Here is a 20,398-nt window from a genome sequence, read left to right on the forward strand (position 1 = left end):
CGAGGCCATGCCTCTATTCCAATCTTTTCCGCTTGCGGTCTTCGCTCATCTGCTGGTCCTCATCGGGCCGCTCAGCGGTATCTGCAGGGTTTAATAGTGAGTGGACGTTGCTTGCCATACTGGAGCGCCGGGTTGCTGGCAGAGAGGATTCTTGACGGGGAAACCTGGAGCCGGCAATATTCCACCCATTGTCAACACTAAGCAAAGATGGAGATGGCTCAGCAGCGCCGGGTGGTGTCGCATGGCGCGACTGATCTTGAAGACGGCGAGGGGCTCCCATTTCATACTGCGCGAGAACATCCCGGACCTGCTGGTCACTGGAGCCCGGTACTCGGTTGGGGGACGACGGCCAAGGCCCACTCGGAGGATTACCGGGTGGGAAAGGAGAGGTGCCCGAAGGGGGCCAATCGTGCTGTCGGATGTCTGCAAAAGTGTGACGGCGACCGAGATTAGGTCCAGGGGGAGTTGAGATAGATAAAGGAGAGGGTCCAGGTTGTCCCTGTGGTGGAGCTTGGGGAGCCTGTGGCCGCACATAATTGGGTTGTGGGTTGGCTCCTCCAATGGAACCATAGCGGCGCGGCGACACCGAAAGATGTGGTGGAACAGGAGGCCGAATCATGGACGGGCGTCGGCCATCGTCTTGTGGTAGTTGGCGGGGAGATAATGGTGGCCCAGCTTCACCGGGCATATTTGCTGCAAAGAAAGGCTGACGTGGTGGCATGAGGCTTTCGTGTGATACCTCCATAGCGCGCACGGCTTCAAGCTGCTTCTCAACTTCTCTTTGTATGTTCGCAACTAAAACATTGTTAGTAAGAGATTTGGCTTGTGGGTCAGGTGCCGTCATACTGTCACGGTAAAGAGGGTTTTCTCTATCAGGTACTGCAGCTTGAAGGAAGCGAGAGATTGAATGAGTCCACTGAATTATAATTAGTTTAAAGAACATGTGCTTGACAGCTCGAAATTGAACTTACGTGATAGCATTGGGCCAAACCCTCAGCCATGCTCTGGCATCTCGAACTGAGAGCAATATTTCCCTCTTCAGCTCGAGACAGGCGATTGTGCATGTCGTAGAGGGAGTGCTCCAGGTTCATCAATCTAGCTTCCGTCGCATCAGGAACCGGCTCTGCAGGAGTACCCGGTTGCGACGTAGCAGCCTTATGACCTGGGAATGAATCGCGGTGAATCAAAGCATGCCGAGATGCGCGACGTTTGATCTCGCGCAACCCAACCAGATCGCCTCGTTTGAAATTGCCATTTCCATGCTTAAATTCCCAAAGGGCTGAGTCCGGGGATCCAGTATGAAACACATCGCTCACTGACCAAGATCAGCAATTACCCCTATGAGCTTGAATGGGAGCAATATACCTTTGTGGAATCCATACATGTTCAGCTGCCGAACAAAGGAGGAGATATTGGTGTGCTTGAAGTATTGGCTTCGGAGGCGTCAGCAAATACCAACGTCGTCAAGTCCCGGATACACTAGCACTTACGCTAAAACCTTGGAGAATTCCGATGTGGGAGACATCACAAAGCTATCGTGGGTGTTCGACCAAGAGATCAGGTGCTGAATGCCGTTGTCTTCGAGCATACTACATTTTGAGACGGATCAGCAAAAGTCCTCGGGGCAATCGGATATGAAGGCGCACTTGTAAAGCTTATGGATAAAAGCAGTCTGTACCACTTTAGGCTGCTGAGCTGCGGCAGCAGCCCCAACGGCCGGGTTAGGATTGCTTGTATTCCCCTCGGCACCATTTGCGCCCCGGTCGCCATCTAGACCATGGACACCTACGGCAGACGAGGAAAGGGGGAGTGATCTCCATCGCGACGGGGGAATGATGAGCGGAAGATGATAGGACCGGGATGTTTCGTGTCTTGCCGGGAGCATTTGCAGGCCCGAAGGTATTCCGGGAAGGAGGATCGGCGAGACCACTCATGTCGCGCGGGAGAGGAAAGGAGATAAGTATGGCGGTTGAAGAGGCTCGGGACGGGCGATCGGCGCCAATGTATAAAGCTATAGAGCGGAAGGATTTCGGGGAGACCAAAGTTCGGATGGGGCAAGACGCAGGAGAACGCGATGACCGTTAGCGTGCGCTCGTGGCGGCAGAACGTGGGAGATGAAGAGGATTATCGCGGAGGCCCAGATAAGGCGCAGATCAACACCCAAGCATTGAAACCTGGTCTGTCATCGCGCCCATGAATTGAGGTTCGGAGGTGAAGGAACAAATCTCAGCGCGAGGTTCCTCTGCGGGGAAGGGGGGAGGGGCCGGAAAGGTCGCGAAAGTCGGGATCTGCAAGTCTGACTCTTGACTTTTTTTTTCGGCTTCCAGCAGGAAAAGGTCGGGCTATTTCTTTGAAGATATCCAGATCGATAAGGTCGACGTGGAAGGATCGGACTAGCGAGTTGGAGGAGGGAAAGGTGGAGAAAAGAAAAGGGGGTTCGTTGCAAGAGGAATGAGACCTTTTTTCTCTTGCTCCACTTCACTTATACTATACACTTAACATGGTCCTTCTCGGCATTGCTGTTTTAGCTTGTTTCTGATTTCATACTAATCCTCAAACCCGGGAATATTTCTCTCAACTGCCGGTTCAACTCCTACAAGCCAGCTTGATACCTTCCAAAAGCATGGACCACCATGCGCAATCTATCTTAGCTCAGTTTGATGTTTTATCTCCACAGAATCGGCAGCTTGTGTACGTCCCACACAACATACCTAATATACCAGCCTAATACCTGGCCTTTTTTTTTGTGCATATTGCTGATCAGTTGCAGATACCATGGCATTCTGGACCATTTACGTCGCTCTGAATGGAGAGAGGTGAAATTACGTGCCGATCGCATCAATTTTGAATATGACTTGCTAGGCAAGCTACCTCTAGAGATTGTTGCAATGGTCGCAGAGCACTTGAATATCGCCGATCTGATTTTGTTGCAAAGAGTGTCTCAGCAATGGCGGCGAGTTCTTTCATCGCCTATGGTACAAAGTGCTGCCATCCGAGCCATCGTGGGAAGCGACGTCCCGGTATTAGATTCAAAGCAAGTGATTCAAAAAAGACTCCGCCTGGAACGAGCCAAACAAGTCAAATCGATTCATCTGCCTTTCTCGCCTATTGAGCATAATAACACACCTAGGAGCATCCGTGAGGTGGGGTATTCCCATGGCATCTATGCTCAGTTGGACACCAACTCCGGTCTAACCTTCACCTCCATCATTGTATTGCATTTATGCAACGGCAGAGAAGCTCGATTAACTACGGAAAATCGAGAAGACCTCATTGAATTGAGAATATCTAAATCTTTAATCGCGGCGATCTCGACGCGGGCATATTGTCATATTTGGGATCTCAATACCCATGAACACAGATCCTTTCGAATATCGTCTCTGGATTTTGAGCATTTCGTGGTACATGATCGCAACGTGGCCTTTGGATACCGGGGCTCCGTCATCCACTGGGGATGGAAGTCGAGTATTGCTCGCCATGTTCCAATCAAGACACGTATCGTCCTGTTGGCGCTGCATCCCTTGGAAGATCAGTTCACGATCGTCCGTTTCAGCGAGGAAGTCTTTGCAGGCGACGAGCTAATAGAGATCGACGGCATGAGCTGTCAAGTACATGCTGAAAAGTATACAATCGATAACGCCAACGGATTTCATTGCTCCCTTTCACAAGACCGGAAATTTTCATTGATTGAACCGGGTGATATACATGATCTCTTTCACGCACAAGAGATCTACGAGGGCCAGAGCAGTAACTTGCTCGTAAGGCTGCGACCCAGTACTGGCACAAAGCCTAGACAGTTCTTCTCCTTGGAAGGTGACGAGGTCATGGTCCATACTCTGCCTGCTCTTCCTTCCGGCAATATTGTATGTGTGGGCCAGGACTTGACTTACTTCTCCGGGGGTTACAAGACGGTGATAATGGAGTCCAAATACAGAAGGCACGCGCGTCTGTCAAACGTCATGAGCGAGTGCCAGTATCCAATACAACGAGAAGTTGAAGGTCCTTCTTGTTACAAAATGTTTGCAGATCAAGACTTTGCCATCTTTTTCAATGGGCAATCTTCGGAGATTTGGGGCTTTGACGAAACGTGGAACCCGGCTGAATGGCCTATTTGGCCTAATCCATAGACCTAGGAATATAGAACACTTTACAGACTACTGCGCAATATTAGATAATACGATTTCAAACCTCACATCCTCTTCCAATTAGGACATCATAATATAAAAAGGACCTAGAAACACTCAAGAATACAGTGACAAAAGAAAAATAAATGACACAGGAACGGGCATCGCAGCGTCCACAGGGATTCTCTAATAAGTCGCTACAACACGCCCGCGGGCTCCCAAATGCATGCCCTTATCTATGACTTCAACCTTAAGGGAATCCCTTAGATACCCAGGGTGAACTCGACACCAACATCGATCTCGCGGGCCATCTTGACGACCTTGGAGAACTGGACGGACTTCTCAGCGGCGGTCTGGAGGTCCTCAATGGAGAAGATCTTAAGACCAGACTCGTTGATCTGTAAAGAAGAAAGTCATTAGTATTGAGAACCTGAAAGATAATGCTTGAAAAAACATTTTAGTGGGGTTATTCATACCAGCTTGTGAGCCTGCTCCATGTTGGTACCCTGGAGACGGGCAATGATGGGGGTGCGCAGGTTCATCTCGTTGACAACGTTGATGAGACCCTGAGCGATGGCGTCACAGCGGACGATACCACCGAAGATATTGACGAAGACGGCAGACACCTTGGGGTCGCTGGTGATCAGCTCGAAAGCGCTCTTGATAGCAGCGGGGGTAGCACCACCACCGACGTCAAGGAAGTTGGCGGGGCTACCACCGTTCAGCTTGATGATGTCCATGGTGGCCATGGCGAGACCGGCACCGTTGACGAGGCAACCAATGTCACCATCAAGCTTGATGAAGTTCAGGCCGTGCTCAGCAGCCTTGACCTCATCAGCATCCTCCTGGCTCTCATCGCGCAGCTCGAAGATGTCCTTCTGGCGGAACTCGGCGTTGTCGTCGAATCCGAGCTTGGCATCCATGGCCAGAACCTGGTGGTCGGAGGTCTCGGACAGGGGGTTGATCTCGAGCTGAGTGGCATCCTTCTCCATGAAGACACGGTAGAGGTTCTGGATGGTGGTCTTGGCCTCCTCGATGCACTGCTCGGAGAAACCAAGGTCGGTAGCGATGGTGCGGGCGATCTCGTCGGTGACACCGACGTGAATATCAATGGGAGTGGTGAGGATGGCATCGGGGTTCTCCTTGGCGACAGTCTCGATATCCATACCACCCTGGGAGGAGGCGACGATGACGGGACCACGGGTAGTACGGTCCAAGAGGACAGCGAGGTAGAACTCACGGCGAGCGAACTTGCGCTCACAGATGTAGACAGAGTTACAGGCGCGACCAGCGGCACCAGTCTGCTTGGTGATGAGCTTCTGGCCGATCATCTGGTCGGCGAACATCTTGGCCTCGGTAGGACTAAAAAAAGTGAACGGTTAGGAACCACGGGATCCACCTTTGAACCAGGAGCATCAAAATCGGATTCACCACTTACGAGTAGATAACCCGGACACCACCCTTAAGACCGTTAGTGAAGTGACCCTTACCACGGCCACCGGCAAGAACCTGGGCCTTGATGACCATGTCATCGTTACCTAGAATGTCGCGTTTAGTACGTGACGAAGGGGCTAAAAGTGAGAAAAAGGACAAGGACAAAACATACCGATGGACCGGGCAACGGCCTCAGCCTCCTCAGGGGTGTGAGCGACCTCACCCTTGGGCACACCAACACCGTACTGTGTCCTTTTATCAGCAAGCCGACCCAGGCTTCAAAACAGGGATTCTCTGCGACCGCAGGGGAACGGTCAGACGCGGATTGACATACCTGCTTCAGGAGGCGCGCGGAGAGGTACTCGTGGATAGACAGGTTGCGCTGCTGCTGACCCAGGCGAGAAGAGACGGAAGGCTTCTAGAGATGATCAACGGTATTAGTATATGAAGGTTCGCAGAGCAACCGATCCACGGGCCGATAGCACGGCATCGCGATGAACTTACTGTCGCAGCCCGGAAGGCGGTAGCAACGGAACGACCGCGGGCAAGATTGAACATGATGAAATTAGGGAGAAAGAGAGGAGAGGAATGGTGGTTCTGAGCCCTTGGGGAGTTAAGGGAAAGGATATCGGGAACTCGGGGGAGAAAGCTGTTTCTTCTTTTTCTCGGGTTGACATTGCAGTCGCGGTAAAACCGGGTGTTACAGCCAACCAGCACCCGTTCCTGGCTGACTCAGCCCAGCCTCGGGCTGCAGACGCGAATATCACGGAACTCGTTTGCTTGCAACTATTGCACTTTGTTTCTCTTTTTACTTCTTTGGCTTGATCTTCCCTAGGTTAAACATCTTTCCTAGGACCCATCCAAACATTCCATTCCACGCCCAACCTCCCGCGAGGAACCAGACGACCCAACTGCGATGACCCTCCCAGATCCAAAGCTTCCGTCCTTGGGCCCATGGCCATAGCCAGCGCCAAGGGGCTGATCCATACAATATCTGAGCAACGACACTCTTTGCATACACATCATGGCTCATGGCATTATGCTGGCTATGCACGACGCGCTGGGTATATTCCTTTTCGATATCCGCGTATAGGGAATTCGGCTGCAATTGACGTTCGGTTCGCGCAATACGTGATTGTACACCTCCAGTCACAATGGTAGTGACATGGACCCTATTCGGTGGTCAGCTAAAAGATTCAACCTTAAACATAAGCCAACAGGCACATACCCATAGGGAGCGAGTTCGACTCGAAGAACATCACTGAAGGAGTGCAGAGCGGCTTTAGAAGCGTTGTAGACCGACCCGAACACGTAGGGTATCACCTATCACTCGTTAGCGTTGATCTCTTTCCAGGCAATTTCCAATTCGCAAGTGGTGTGGAAGCACGAACTGCAGCGATTGATCCAAGTTGAACAATAGTTCCCTTAGCTTTGATCAAAAGTGGTACAAAAGTCTGGCACATGGCAATGACGGCAAAGAAGTTGGTATCAAATGTCTTGCGTGCTTCAGCCAGATCAACTTCCATGGCAGGAACTGTATGGTCTGTTTGCTGTCAGTCTCCGCGCGATAGCTTCATCAAGTTGTTGGGACCATACTGCGGCCTCTATAGACTAAATTAGCGATGATCTAAGCTTTGGCAAGTGATTATATATACTCACGCATTGTTAACTAGGTAATCTAGACCATTATCTCCTAATCGCTTCTCAACATCTGCATAGCACGCCTTGATACTCTCGAGGTCATCCACGACCAGACTCAGGGTCTCGATGCCAAGGCCAGCCAGGTCGGAGATGGTCTCCGCTTTACGGGCTGTAGCTAGCACGCGCAATCCATTCCGATGGAACTCCCGCGCAAGGGCATTTCCAATACCACCGGGAGAACATCTTACTTGGCGTCAGTACTTTGCCGTTCTCTCAGAATCAAAGTTTGAAACTCACCCTGTGATCAGGACAGATTTTCGGTTATCAGTAACCCCTGGCATGGTTGATCTCCAAAGGGAGTGCCGTTAGTTATACCGTAGAAACAAACGTGGAACCAGGAATCCAAGGAGTATTAGAAACTATGATGGATGAACTAAAGAGCTATCCACGACGATGACGCGATGCCCGAGTCAGGCTACCTTCATCGTCTTGCCTCGGCTCAGTAGCTCAGTAGCTCTTCACAGGCACGCAACCCTAAACCCTATCACCAATTTGGGAACATAACGGTGTCCTTCATGACATATTAGAAACGTTATTAACTATAAGCTGGGACAAGATGTATTATGCACAACATCCCGCATGGTCATTTTTGTGAACGGCCACCTTACTGATAGAAATGAAACAACTGACGTAGAATCCAAATTTCCGTCGATACAGGAGATCCATTCCTGCCAAGATAGAGAATGATCCACTTTTGTCGCATGCATTCCGAATCATCTATACATCTATATTCTGCAGATATCCGTCAAATTGATATAAGCAGACTAGAAGGTATGGATTGGGTTCAGGGACCAGCTATAGACTATAAAAGCCATAAGCCACCATATATTGTTCTGCTGACGTGAGTGGTGCCGACTTCCGAGAAAAGTCACTAAACTCGGCGAATCGCAACGACGGATTCGGGCGAGAAAGCGTATACCCGGACCCATCGCAACGACGATCCGTGACGTCGGAAGATTAATCTTTGAAACTTGCAAAAAAAGCTCATTTCTTGTTGTTCAACGCGCGTATCATACAGACAGATGAGGTAGATCTCAATTTCTTCCCAGCGCATGTATTGGTTGTGGGCTACTTGAAAGCCGACTCCCGGCTTGTTCTTGTTCCTGTCCCACGTTGATGCCCAATTCCCCTCACATGGAATCATCAGACCCTTGGCCTCGACACGCAATTCCCCATAGGGCTGAGATAGATCTCTACAAATAATCTCGCCCCAACCTTATTGCACCCCTGTCCCTTCCTATTGGTAAAGGAATTGTGACCGGAAAATTCGCGGTTATAATCATAATTCAGCCCAATCGCCTGAGCCATGGCCTCGGGACTTGGACTAGTGTCAATTCCTCCCCGCCATATGAGAAGTCCTGGTGACGATGGTTATCGCACACCAACCATTGAAGATGCCGACCGCACTATCTCAATTCTAGGCGCTACGGACACTCCTAGAGCCATTGCCCGCGATGTGCACGCTACCGCGTTGGAGGAAACATTGCAAAAGATATCTTCGAGGGCTACTACTGACCGTCGATCCAAGAGAGATTCTTGGGAGCCGCATGGTCGGCATCTCGATCGCACGCTTACGGATGCATCAGCAGACCATCTTAGCTGGAAAAAACGAATTCGTCATATTACCTGGGCATATTTCACCTTGACCATGGCCACGGGAGGAATAGCGAATGTTCTATACGAAGTTCCATATCGCTTTCGAGGGTTGGAGACGATCGGAATTATCGTCTTCTTGTTCAACATCTTCCTCTACCTTGTCATCTGGGCGCTTCTGCTTGCTAGATTCTATTTTTACCCTTACACTTTCAAAGCGTCCTTCCTGCATCCAACGGAGTCCCTGTTCATTCCTGCATCAATGGTGTCTTTTGGCACCATCCTCATCAATGTTTCCCAATACGGCCCAGAAAAGGCAGGCCCGTGGCTCCTTGAGGCTGTTGGAATTCTATTTTGGATAGACTGCATCCTAGCTGTGCTGTTCTCCGCGGGCATCTATCTCATTCTGTAAGCTGCCTCCCCCAGCTTCTATGATGAAAGATCACTAACAACATTTCAGATGGTCGACACAGACATTCACAATCGCCCAGATGACTCCTATTTGGATTTTCCCTGCTTATCCTATGCTCATCATTGGTCCCCATGCTGGGATTTTGGCTGCGAAGCTCGAACAATCGCGTTCGCTGCGCATCATTGTTGGAGGAACGACGATTCAAGGTGTCGGATTTTTGGTTTCACTGATGGTGTATTCGGCCTTCATCTACCGACTCATGACTCAAAAGCTTCCAAAGGAAAACATGCGCCCGGGTATGTTTGTTTCTGTCGGACCTAGTGGGTTCACAGTCGCTGGGTTGGTGAACATGGCCTCTGAAGCGAAGCGTTCTTTTCCGGCAGAATTCATGGGCAATGGTCCGCTGGCTGCCGACATACTGAGGGTGACGGTTGATTTTGCCGCCTTATGGCTATGGGGGTAAGCTACATACCCGCGCAACAAAAATAAACGGCGTACTGACTTTTAATAGTTTGGCAATCTTCTTCTTTATCATCGCTAGTGCAGCCCATTGGTCAGCTATCGGACCAGGACGAATGGTCTTCTCAATGGCCTGGTTCTCTTTCGTGTTCCCTAATACAGCATTGCTTACTGCTACCTTTGCCATCGGGAAAGCATTTTCTTGCGATGCCATAAACATTGTCGGTACTGTGGCAGTGTTTCCACTGCTACTTATGTACTTCTTCGTTTGCTATATGATGGTTCGAGCCATTGTTCAACACCAGATCCTGTGGCCGCAGAAGGGTGAAGATAGGGATGAGGGTGGATTTGAAGTTCAGCACTTGAACCCTGCTGGGGAGGATTCCGAGGAAACTAATGCTGTTTAGATTGATTGAATCTGAGATACCTAAAAGTCTGCCTGCTGTGTTATTTTATACCACGATACCCTTCAATTTGATGATTTAGTTATGCATCGTTCTATTCTGCCTTTTGTACCCTTGTAAACGACCCACGCTCTGATGCGGAGACTTGAACCCCTCAATCGGGTCCCTATGTTTGATTTTGCAAACCTTGCAACCCAACATCTCAGTTGCTGCATATCAACCAAGGGCTCTTATCTGGCCTTGGAGCAGTGAACTTCTCACTTGCATTCTTGTCTGGATATGGCCTTGGAGAGTCATCGTGCCAATATTTCCAAGGCCTAGGGTGTTACTAGACCATAATTAGGGGAGCGATTATGACGAAATATTTAAAATACAAATTGAAAATCCTCAATACCTGGACACGCGAGTAGACTCGCATTGGCAGCCAGTAGCGGCACTTGACTACCTGAAGGATTTCAAGGATGATGTGAACGAAATCGAAAGTACACAAAGAAAAAAGCCGGAATAATAGTATTTGAAAGAGAACATGATAAAGACATTATTCCTTGACATCCCCCTTCGGTCTTCTCATCTATTCTCCGCTCCCCATCCTTAGGGCTGTGGCTCGATTTCAAATTCTCGATAATGAGCAAGGCCAGGCCGCGCACATTCTTTGCCTTTGATATATGCAAGGTCGAGATTTCGATACTAAGGCGCTTGCGTACCCAGCTTCGAATCTCAATGGTCATAAGAGAGTCAACTTCAATCTCCCCTGCTGCCTCGAGAGATTCAAACTCGCCAGACTGGCCATTGATGATGGTTGCAATTTCTTCAATCAGCAAGTCCAGCGTGGATGGCAACTCAAGAATGGAGGGGTTAGTCTTCACGTCTGCTAGGAATTTGTTCAGCCGATCCGTATCCAAAGGTGTGGATATTGGTTCTTCAGTTGAGAGGAGACATGAAGCGAAGCGGCGGTCACGTCGGTATGCCTCTCGAGGTATGGATCGCACAAACTGTTGCAATCCAATCACGATAGTGCTTGCAGAAGGGTCATCCCGATTGGTGCCGGTCAGTCTTGCTTGTTCAATCGCTACCTGTACGGCTTGAAGAAGGTCCCTCTCCTTCAGCAGGTCCATGATATCCTCGTTATACATTGCCTTGAGTTCCGGCCTTTGACTGACATACCCGATATCGGCCATGCCACCCAGCTGAATCACACATGCAGGACAGCCCTCGGCGCGACAGACCTTCGCAAATGCATCGAGGAAACAATTTGCGGCAGCATAGTTGGATTGACCGATGTTTCCACAGATGCCCATGATGGAACCAAACATGAGGAAAAAGTCCAGTTTGTTGTGGTCCTTTATCGCACGATAGAGATTCCTTGTCCCAGTTACCTTGGGAGCAAGAGAGGCGAGCCAATCTTTATGTTCCATATTCATGAATGCTTGGTCCTGCCATCAAATTGTCAGCAAAAGTTTCGATGTTCAAAAACCATACGATGGGTGGATACCTTTATAACCATAGCAAGCTGAATAACCCCGGCTAACGGCTTCGGGCACGAGGAAACCGCCCGTAGTACATCCTCCATATGCACGACATCACCAGCTACAACAGTTGCGGTGCATCCCATGGCTTCCAGCTCTTGAACAAAGGATCTAGATTTATCAGTGTTATCCCCAGACCGGGACAGAAAGACCAAGCTTCTTGCACCCCGCTCAGCCATCCATCTCGCTATAGCCACTCCAAGACCCCCAAGACCCCCAACCAGAAGGTAAGAAACATCTGGGGAAAATGAAAGAGATGAGACGGTCACAGAGACGGGGATCTCACTTGAGTCTTCAGGAATCTTGATAACTATCTTTCCCATGTGTTGACCAGTTTGCATGAGTCTGAAGGCTGCTCCAGCATCTCTGGCCTCAAAAATATTTTTTGGCTCTATTGGTTTGACTGCACCTTGCTCAAGATATGAGCCCACAGTCTTTATTAGTCTGTTAATATTGATGTTAATATATAGCCCTTGTCCACGCTTGAAGCATCCAAGATCAACTTGCCTTTGACACTCGTCCGGTCGACCAAGAGCCAATCCTAACAGATCGAAAGCAATAAAGGAACGATTGTTCAAGAAAGAATTCATGTTCAGTTTGCCGTGACCCATCATGTCCCTCTTGCCAATTTCAATCATTTTTCCAAACTCCGCGACACACTCCCACGAGGCATGAAGATTCTCGCCAGAGAGGGAGTTGAGAACGACATCTACACCCTTTCCGTTAGTCTCACCAAGGACCCCATCTTTGAAGCTCGGGTTCCTTGAATTGAAGATTCGATGGCGGGGTATTTGATATTTGTCAACAAGATATTGTGCCTTAGTATCGTTTCCAACGGTCGCATAGATCTTTTCCTGTTAACCCCCAGTCCCTCGTGATGTATTGGAAAGGTAAACTTACCTCTGCGTCCAGTAACCGAGATAATTGAATTGCTGCTAGTCCAACGCCACCAGCAGCAGAGTGAATTAGTATGGACTGAGATTAATTAGCACAGAAAAACATGGTTTTTGTCGTTGAAGATTACCTGTCCTTTGTGCAACCCTCCAAGAGTGATGAGCGAGTAGATAACCGTGCAAAAGGCGACTGAGACGGTAGCAGCATCCTCCAGAGACACGTCTGGCGGAATACGGATGCAAGAATGGCTCGAAATGACTGCAGAGGTTCTCAGAAGAGAGGAACCACATACAATGACTTGATCTCCCTCCTGGAAATCTTGGCTATGTGGACCAGGTCCAATTTTCCGAACAACACCAGTTGCTTCTAATCCAATATCGTCCTTCTGGCCAATGAATCCCATGGCATGCATCAGATCCTACGATATCGTCAGTATCAAATTGACCAATCTCAAAAGCTTTTCAGTGCTATAAACATACCTTGAAGTTCAGACCAACATATTTGATGTCAATCTCTAGCTCACCTGTTCCCGGTGGCTGGGGCTCAAATCGCACCCATTGAATGGTGTCAAGCAAGCCGCACGTAGTGATAGTCAATCTCTTGGACTCCGGCTGCTCGTATGCCTTTTCAAGTGTTGTCGACAGCCGACCGGGATAGTAGCGGCTGGTAAAAACTTTCTCGCCTTCAGATGAATACTCATAGTCGGGATCCAGTGCAGCGTTTGGTGATGACTGGATCTTTTGCTGGACCTTAACCAAAGAGCTCGAGGTCGCTTGATCCACAGAGGTCATCTCAAAGGTGGCACATGGAATAGAGAATTCCAAACGGAGTGTTCGCATCATGCCTAGAGCGAGGCTCCACCGCGGATCTACACAGCGCATTTGAGTGTCACGCGTGACCCAGAGCATACTTTTTGGAGCTGAAGTTGCCATGAAGTCCCGGAAAGCGTTAAATTTTGCTTCAGGAATATCTTCAAAGAAGGAAGTTTCCAAATCGAGTAGCGAAACGACATGCTCATGGGAAACGTCGCTTTGTTGTAAGGTAAACCAATTCACGACGCAGCCAGCTTGCAAGAAGGCTTGCTCGACCATTTTTTTCGACTGACTGAATGTACCATCGTAAAGAAAGCTCACCTTCGGACTGTCGGTCGTAGTTGACTGTTGTCTTCGAGATATCATGCTCACGTTGCTGTGATGCGGCCGAACGTTGTCATATGCACTTGACTCAACTCCAGTAAAGCCAGCGCTTCGAAGCTCCTTATCCCATCTGTCAGGTGATACATAGGGCTTTTCTGGGCGCTCATCGTTTTCCCCAAGCCACCACTGAGGAAGTAAGCCCTATTGAAATTAGAGTCGCACTTTCTGATTGTAGGTTCAGAGAAAGTTACCATAATGCAATCCACTTTAATTGACTCTATAAAGGTGTCAGAGTTCTGAATAGTTAAAGCCCTCTACTTGGCAATAGGAGTCAATGCTCACCCGGATGAAGTTCCTGGAGGAGTAAATATCCACCTGGTGCAAGGAGCCTGCGAACATTTATAAGTGTATCTTTGAGACATGGCGTCGCGTGTAAAACCTAAGGATAATACTTTAGCTTGTCTTTTGATAATTTAGCCTGTCGGTAAGAGTTACATTAGCAGCTATAATGAGGTCAAAATACCCCTCTTGAAATCCCTGACCCACGGGATCATGTGTTATGTCAAGAGATTTAAATGAAAATCCGGGGAGTCGTTGAAGTCTTTCTCTTGCTGGTGCAAAGAAAGCTGGTGAAATGTCCGTGAAAAAGTATTCCGAGTATAATCGTCCAAGATCCGGGGTCTGAAGCGACGAAAGGACATCCGCTGTGGTCGCACCAGTGCCTGCCCCGATCTCCAAAATTCTCATGGATGGCTTTGAGTGGCTTAATGTCTGTAGAAAGGCGTCGTAGTTGGTGAGTCCAGCCGCAATGCTGTAAACTTTCTCCAATCCGTTGTCTTCCATCAATACCTCCAAAGGATTTATTCGGCCTTCAAAAATCTCACGACCTGCACGATTGATTCTGGTCATGATTTCCGTAAAGGCACTCCATTTGGGACCCATTTCTACCAGAGCGCTCTTCAAAGAGGAGAGAAGTAATTCTTGATCCTCTACGCTCATTTTAGCCCAGTCTTTTGTCTCTGGAACGACCGCGTAGTCTCCTGCTTCAAAGCGCTTCACCTGACCGTCCAACCAATTGATGTATTTGATGAAGTGAGGCTCTTTTGTGGTTGTGTCTTTCGATGAACGATGAATAGTCATCATATTCAATACGCAAACCTGTTCAGTCAGCAATAACTCGGCTTCATATTTCGCAGGACTTGGTGGTAGAATCCCGGAAAGCGAAGGCATGAATTCGATATCTTCTTTCCAGATAACCCGAGAAAAATGTGAATCGGAAGAATCTGGAGAGTCCTCATCCATTGGGAAGCACCTAATGCCACGAATGTCAAGTACGATATCATCATTGTGGGTCACTGACACGTCTCCCGTGAAATTGCCATTTGTGATACCGTGGCAGTCAGCTTCCGCCTCAAGATTAGCAGAGGTGCAAGCTCCAACATAGATTTTGTCTATCGAAATTGGAATTGCAACCCGATCGAGATCTCTGGAAATGCCACTTGTGGCAGCCACGGCGACTAGCTGTAGGGCTTTATCGATGAGGGTTGGGTGAATTGCAAATCCACCAACATCTGCAAGATTCCCGTTGCGGGAAATCGTGCCCGCTGCTATTCTTTTGACTGGATCGGCTGTGACGTTATTCAGGCCTTGGAAATAAGGTCCATAATCGAGCCCAATCCGTCGGAATGATTTGTACCAGTCAGAAGCATCCACCTTGCGAATGAACGAGCTGATGTTTTTCACGGTGGATTTGGGGTGCTGCACGCCGCTTACTTGTCCGGTGCAATGTTTGGTCCACTCAGTGCCACTGAACGAGGAGATAGTAAAGTCAAACCAATCTGAATCCAAAAGGTCGGTCAGGCATGAGAATTTTAGACTGGTTGTAACCTCGACGTCCTTGTCTACATCCAGAAGTAGCGCCTTCTTGATAAAGAGGTTTCGAATGGAGAATGCAGTGGTTCCCGTCATTTGTCGAACTGCTTCACCGACAGCTGCGATATGTGCGGCTGCAGGGTAGACCACAGATTGAGAAAATTTGTGGTCAGATAACCACGCACTGTTTTCGAGAGAAAGTATATTGCGCCAAAAAGGCTCAAGATCGCTGGATTCTATAGCCCGAGAGCCTAGAAGCTCGTGATGACAAAATTGGCGATGACGCCAACTATTCGCGACACGGTTTTCAAACCTTGCACTCTTGGAGTAATTCCAAGGATAAGGTGGTAAATCTGTCAATATCTTTCCGGGGCCATTAATAGATGGCAGTGAGATTGGCAATCCCTGTAGAAACAGTTGGCCAGCTGCTTCAAGCGCGTCGGATACTTCGTCCTGCGCTCTATGTAGCGTTGGGAAGTAGTGTACGGGTGATTTGGGCTTCGCATCTCGGATGATCTGTCGCAAAGGGCCAGATAATGAGCAATGTGGGCCTATCTCTAGAAAGCATGACGTGTCTTCCTGTAGATCCTCCAGCGCTGTCTTAACAGCGGTCTGAAAAAGGACCATGGACTCCAAGTTTCTTCTCCAATACTGGGCATCTAGGCAATCAGCTTCACTAAGCTTCCTACCATGAACAGTAGAATAGAAAGGGATCTCTGGAATGGAGAATCGAATGCGATCGTGAAGCATCTTTTCCAATTCCGGCCCTACATCTGCCATGTGATCTGTTTTCTTGTTAGTTCTAATGACATGAGAGACAATAAGAAGACCAGACAAAGCAACGTAAAGTGACTGAAGCAGCTTGGTGCAACTTACGAGAGTGATAAGCCGTTTCAACTTCAAGGCGCCCAGTGTATACATCGGGATGTGCCTCCTTCACACGATCGAGAACCCGGACTAGAGCATCTTGATCACCTGATATCACGACACTTTGAAGACTATTCTCGCATGCTAAAACAATGCCATCTTCCAGATATTGTTTCATAGTCTCTCGGCCTAATCCAATACTTGCCATTCCTCCGCGTTTCTTGAGGGAACCGCTCGCCTGCCCCCGATAATACGCGATCATGATGGCAGTTTCAGCAGTGATGGATTTGGCTGCATATGCAGCCACCATTTCACCACTTGAATGACCTATCACTGCACTTGGATGAACGTTCCAGGATGCGAGTAGGTTGACAAGTCCAATTTGAACAGCGGCGCATAGTGGTTGGGAGTACTCCGCTCTTAGAAAGCATGAAGCATCACCGATTGTGGTTAACTTATCTGTAAAGCACCGTGAGCTTCTTGCAATAAGAGGTAATTGACCTGTGTATTATAATGAGGGGTAGATCATACCTTCCAAAGTCCAGGTAGGGGTCTGCGGTAAGGACTGAAGGACTCGATCCATGGTCCTAATAGCCTCACGGAAACAACCAAATGTTTCAAAAAGTCGCTTGCCCATGCCAGGCCACTGAGAACCTTGTCCTGGAAAGACAAAAATCATCGACTGTGGCTTCTGTAAAGAAGAATGATGCTTTTTGAACACGGGAAGTTCCGTTACTGCTCCATTTTGGATGATGGCGAAAGCCCGATGTCTCCAATGGTCCCGGCGTTCCCCCAAAGTGTAAGCCAGATCCTGAGAAGCAACCTGCCGATCACGGCAATATGATGACAATTGGACTAGCTTCTGATCTAGAGATTCTTGACTCACTGCAGATACGATCACGAGCTTTGAGGAACTGTTTGTAGACAGGATGCTCTCAGCGCTTGTAGGTCCAACACTCCATAAGCGAGCGGACTCCAAGATAGCCTAATGGTTGAGTTAGACCCAGCAGAAGTCCGAGGAATATTTAAAACGTACATGTGCGTTTGAACCGCCAATACCGAAGCTGTTAACACTCACTCGCTCGTCACGATCCTCGGGCCACGGGAGAAGCTCCTTGGCCACACGGAGATTCGCCTCCTTGAATGGAACTGGAGTTTGAGGAAAGTCAACACCCGAGGTATGGATGAAAATGGACAAAAGTCTTACTTCTCGGATTGGGGGTTCCAAAGCGTGCACTTGGAGGGATTGCTCTGTGTTCTAAGCAAAGAACAGCTTTGATCAGACTTGTGAGAGCAGAAGCACCCTCAGAGTGGCCGACATTTGGCTTTGCCTGGGGGAAAGAATTATCATTAGTTTTGCCCCTCTTTATCCAGCCTACCATAATAAAGGGAGAGAATGGAGTATGAGACTTACCGCTCCGATAACAACACCACTCGCTCCAAAGACCCGGGCGATGGCCTCGGCTTCGGTGACATCACCCGCAGCTGTGCCAGTACCATGACATTCGAAAAGACCGGTCCTGGTGGGGTCGAGTATACCAGCTCGCTGATATGCCTTTCGAATCAGATTTGACTGAGCTTCCGCACTAGGAACAGCAGGCTTGCTAGTTCTGCCGTTGGAGTTGGCAGTTGTCGACCGAATTACTGCCCGAATTGGATCGCCATCTTGAATGGCCTGGTCCAGCTTCTTGACATAGATAGCGTTAACACATTCCCCACGTGCATAGCCATTTGCATCAGCATCAAAGGTCCTACATTCACCGTCAACTGAGATGACCCCATTTTCTGACATGTTTGTTGTCATGGTCGGCGTCAGAATGATGTTTGAGCCAGCCACTATTGCCCCCGAGCACTCTCCAGAAGCGACTGACTGACAGGCTTCATGCAGCGCAATCATCGAGGCTGAACATGCAGTTCTAATAGTCATGCTAATATGTAGTTTCAGCATTGCATCTTGAAAGTTTTCACGAGACTAGTACCAGCCTACCTTGGGCCCCGAAGGTCATACTCATAGGAGACTCGACTCGCAAGACTGAAATCACTCGCAGCGAAGACTTGATGTCGATGCATTACAGCGGGGTCTTTCAGGCACATCTCCAGCCAATCCTCCCCAAAGTTTCCCACATAAGTTCCAATGTCCTTTCCGCGCCAATTCACCTGCCCAGCACTTTCCATGCATTCCCATACAAGCTCAAGCAGCAGTCTCTGCTGGGGATCAATCAGGCCAGCTTTGTCATTTGACATACCGAAAACAGATGGGTCGACCTTGTCCAGTTCATCATTCAAAAAGAAGCCTCGCCTACTTTTGACTGTCATGGGGCGGGAGTCACTGTAGAATGCGTCGATGTTGAAACGGCTCCGCGGTACTTCCATGCTCACGTCTCGTTTGCTGACGAGAAGATCCCAGAAGCTCTCCATGGATCTGACATCGCCCGGAAGTCTGACGGCCATTCCAACAATAGCAATTGGCGGTGAGACTGGTGCATTAACTGTTGAATGGGTGTCATCAGAGCCATTATGACTTGCGTCATTTGTCGCGAAATGAGGGCCATTGCCCGGGCCTTCGCAGGTGGAGCCGAGGGGTGAAGCTTTAAACTTATTTTTTTTCAGATCAATCTTGATACCTTCGTCTTGGTGGGTGGCTACCTCTCCGATGGATCCCATCTTGTTTATTGATGCAGATAAATCACGAAAGGGGAGGCAAGATTCAAAACCAAGGTGGAAACTGATAGAAGGTCAAGTTGTAGCTCAAATTTTCTCAAATAATTGAATCACATTAAGTAACGTGAAATCAATCAATAACAAAAGAGAATACTGGGAAAAGAAGAGATGATGATGGCTGTCAATTTATAGGGATGCAGGTATCCATTTCAGTATTGTTAGGAATGCCAGATTTCCTCATTAATCACTCGCCCGGATCTACGATTTCAGCTTTGTTTCCTTTTTACTATCCAGTGTTGCGTCGTTCCTATGTGGTCCTATTAGGGTGGTGGACGCTGAAGATCATTCAATGAATGCTGGTAACACAAAATTCGCAGTTTCACAAAAAGTGGTAACGTGAAGTAGAAAGCCAGATTTGCTTTTTGAAATCGTATTATCTCACCCTGAATTGAACCTTTTCTCTACATTGTAGGATGCTTTCACATTTTTTAGGAGCGCGATAATTGAACACCGCGGACTTTGTTGAATCCCTCACCAACGGCGTTTGAAGTAGCGCAGTAATTGTAATCCAGAAGGAAAAAGCTATCTCAAGTATTGGAAATTGAATCGCCTCACTTGATCCACGTCAATATATGAGATAACTCTCTATTGGAGTCATGATACAACCGCGGACGTATCTGTGAAGAGTACGGAACGTATGTGGTGTGAAGATGTGGCATGGAGAGAAGAAAAGTCTAAGCTACTGAAAGTGAAGGGATATAGTGGCATACAGATCAGGTGACCCAACACAAGTAAGTAAAAGTAGCCTAGTGGGTATCACTCTTTAATTACCTTCACATTCTAGCGTAGCCTACAGAGCAACATGAGCAAGTAGGTACTTGGGTATGTACTCAATCAAGTGACTCTCTGAACCTTGAATAATGTGCTACTTTGAATGCGGTAAGTGAGGGTGTTTAACTAATTTTGTTGTGTTCAATTAAACAGCTTACTTTCTTTAAATAAGTACTGGATGCACGACCAGACCCCTTGGGGGCAGATATTGCATGGACTTGTACAACAGGTGACAAACCCGCATCCAACGTAACACATAAATGCAAAGCCACCTGGATGTGATACATTTTTGATACATCGAGTGCCACAAATTGATTGCTTTTGTAGCTCAGACATTTCCTGGCCGCCAAAGCCGCAATCAAATCAACACTACCTTCCATGAAGAAACCCTAGGTTAGACTTTGCATGAACTTAAACAAATAATTGTTGAGCGATTTACACGTAGTACACACATACAAGGTCACCTAGAAATCGCTTAGCGTGT

At 48.4% G+C, this 20,398-nt stretch overlaps 6 protein-coding genes across 6 annotated transcripts; 2 read left to right on the forward strand and 4 right to left on the reverse strand.

Annotated features, from left to right (window-relative positions):
* Window positions 1-13: 13 nt before the first annotated feature.
* On the reverse strand, window positions 14-1,885 carry N7503_002693 (heat shock factor family protein; the record flags this gene model as incomplete). The annotated part of the gene is made up of 6 exons (XM_057062240.1): window positions 14-795; window positions 847-916; window positions 972-1,315; window positions 1,366-1,433; window positions 1,491-1,589; window positions 1,647-1,885. 6 exons carry the CDS (start codon window positions 1,883-1,885, stop codon window positions 14-16), a joined length of 1,602 nt encoding a protein of 533 aa, XP_056926202.1.
* A 738-nt stretch (window positions 1,886-2,623) lies between these two features.
* N7503_002694 (F-box domain protein) lies at window positions 2,624-4,127 on the forward strand (the record flags this gene model as incomplete). Its single annotated transcript, XM_057062241.1, has 2 exons — window positions 2,624-2,691; window positions 2,771-4,127. The coding sequence occupies 2 exons, from the start codon at window positions 2,624-2,626 to the stop codon at window positions 4,125-4,127; spliced, it is 1,425 nt and encodes a 474-aa protein (XP_056926203.1).
* Window positions 4,128-4,180: 53 nt separating this feature from the next.
* Window positions 4,181-6,246, reverse strand: N7503_002695 (succinate--CoA ligase (GDP-forming) subunit beta). Its single transcript, XM_057062242.1, has 6 exons — window positions 6,063-6,246; window positions 5,893-5,976; window positions 5,731-5,803; window positions 5,563-5,662; window positions 4,601-5,486; window positions 4,181-4,522 (listed from the first exon to the last, which is right to left on the reverse strand). Exons 1-6 carry the CDS (start codon window positions 6,114-6,116, stop codon window positions 4,388-4,390), a joined length of 1,332 nt encoding a protein of 443 aa, XP_056926204.1. The 5' UTR covers window positions 6,117-6,246; the 3' UTR covers window positions 4,181-4,387.
* Window positions 6,247-6,366: 120 nt separating this feature from the next.
* N7503_002696 (SDR family oxidoreductase) lies at window positions 6,367-7,540 on the reverse strand (the record flags this gene model as incomplete). Its single annotated transcript, XM_057062243.1, has 6 exons — window positions 6,367-6,730; window positions 6,787-6,881; window positions 6,950-7,101; window positions 7,155-7,162; window positions 7,218-7,442; window positions 7,497-7,540. 6 exons carry the CDS (start codon window positions 7,538-7,540, stop codon window positions 6,367-6,369), a joined length of 888 nt encoding a protein of 295 aa, XP_056926205.1.
* Window positions 7,541-8,565: 1,025 nt separating this feature from the next.
* On the forward strand, window positions 8,566-10,130 carry N7503_002697 (tellurite-resistance/dicarboxylate transporter family protein; the record flags this gene model as incomplete). The annotated part of the gene is made up of 3 exons (XM_057062244.1): window positions 8,566-9,260; window positions 9,313-9,723; window positions 9,776-10,130. The coding sequence occupies 3 exons, from the start codon at window positions 8,566-8,568 to the stop codon at window positions 10,128-10,130; spliced, it is 1,461 nt and encodes a 486-aa protein (XP_056926206.1).
* Window positions 10,131-10,582: 452 nt separating this feature from the next.
* Window positions 10,583-19,086, reverse strand: N7503_002698 (fatty acid synthase S-acetyltransferase; the record flags this gene model as incomplete). Its single annotated transcript, XM_057062245.1, has 15 exons — window positions 10,583-11,560; window positions 11,620-12,507; window positions 12,554-12,628; window positions 12,678-12,965; window positions 13,027-13,884; window positions 13,935-13,960; window positions 14,026-14,072; window positions 14,207-16,340; window positions 16,432-16,881; window positions 16,954-17,245; window positions 17,309-17,407; window positions 17,459-17,571; window positions 17,630-17,753; window positions 17,837-18,350; window positions 18,410-19,086. 15 exons carry the CDS (start codon window positions 19,084-19,086, stop codon window positions 10,583-10,585), a joined length of 7,563 nt encoding a protein of 2,520 aa, XP_056926207.1.
* Window positions 19,087-20,398: the final 1,312 nt, after the last annotated feature.

This window comes from Penicillium pulvis, assembly GCF_028828015.1.
Source record: "Penicillium pulvis strain IBT 33274 chromosome Unknown contig_12_segment0_segment0, whole genome shotgun sequence".
NCBI classification, from domain to species: Eukaryota; Fungi; Ascomycota; class Eurotiomycetes; order Eurotiales; family Aspergillaceae; genus Penicillium; species Penicillium pulvis.

What these genes read in the sequence shown, in the direction of transcription:
- N7503_002695 (XM_057062242.1), bottom strand. Translation starts at nt 6,116, where the DNA reads ATGTTCAATCTTGCCCGCGGTCGTTCCGTTGCTACCGCCTTCCGGGCT. An exon ending in GGCCGTTGCCCGGTCCATCG is followed by an intron (nt 5,663 to 5,730) that starts GTATGTTTTGTC and finishes GCGACATTCTAG; the next exon opens with GTAACGATGACATGGTCATC. An exon ending in GGTGTCCGGGTTATCTACTC is followed by an intron (nt 5,487 to 5,562) that starts GTAAGTGGTGAA and finishes CACTTTTTTTAG; the next exon opens with TCCTACCGAGGCCAAGATGT.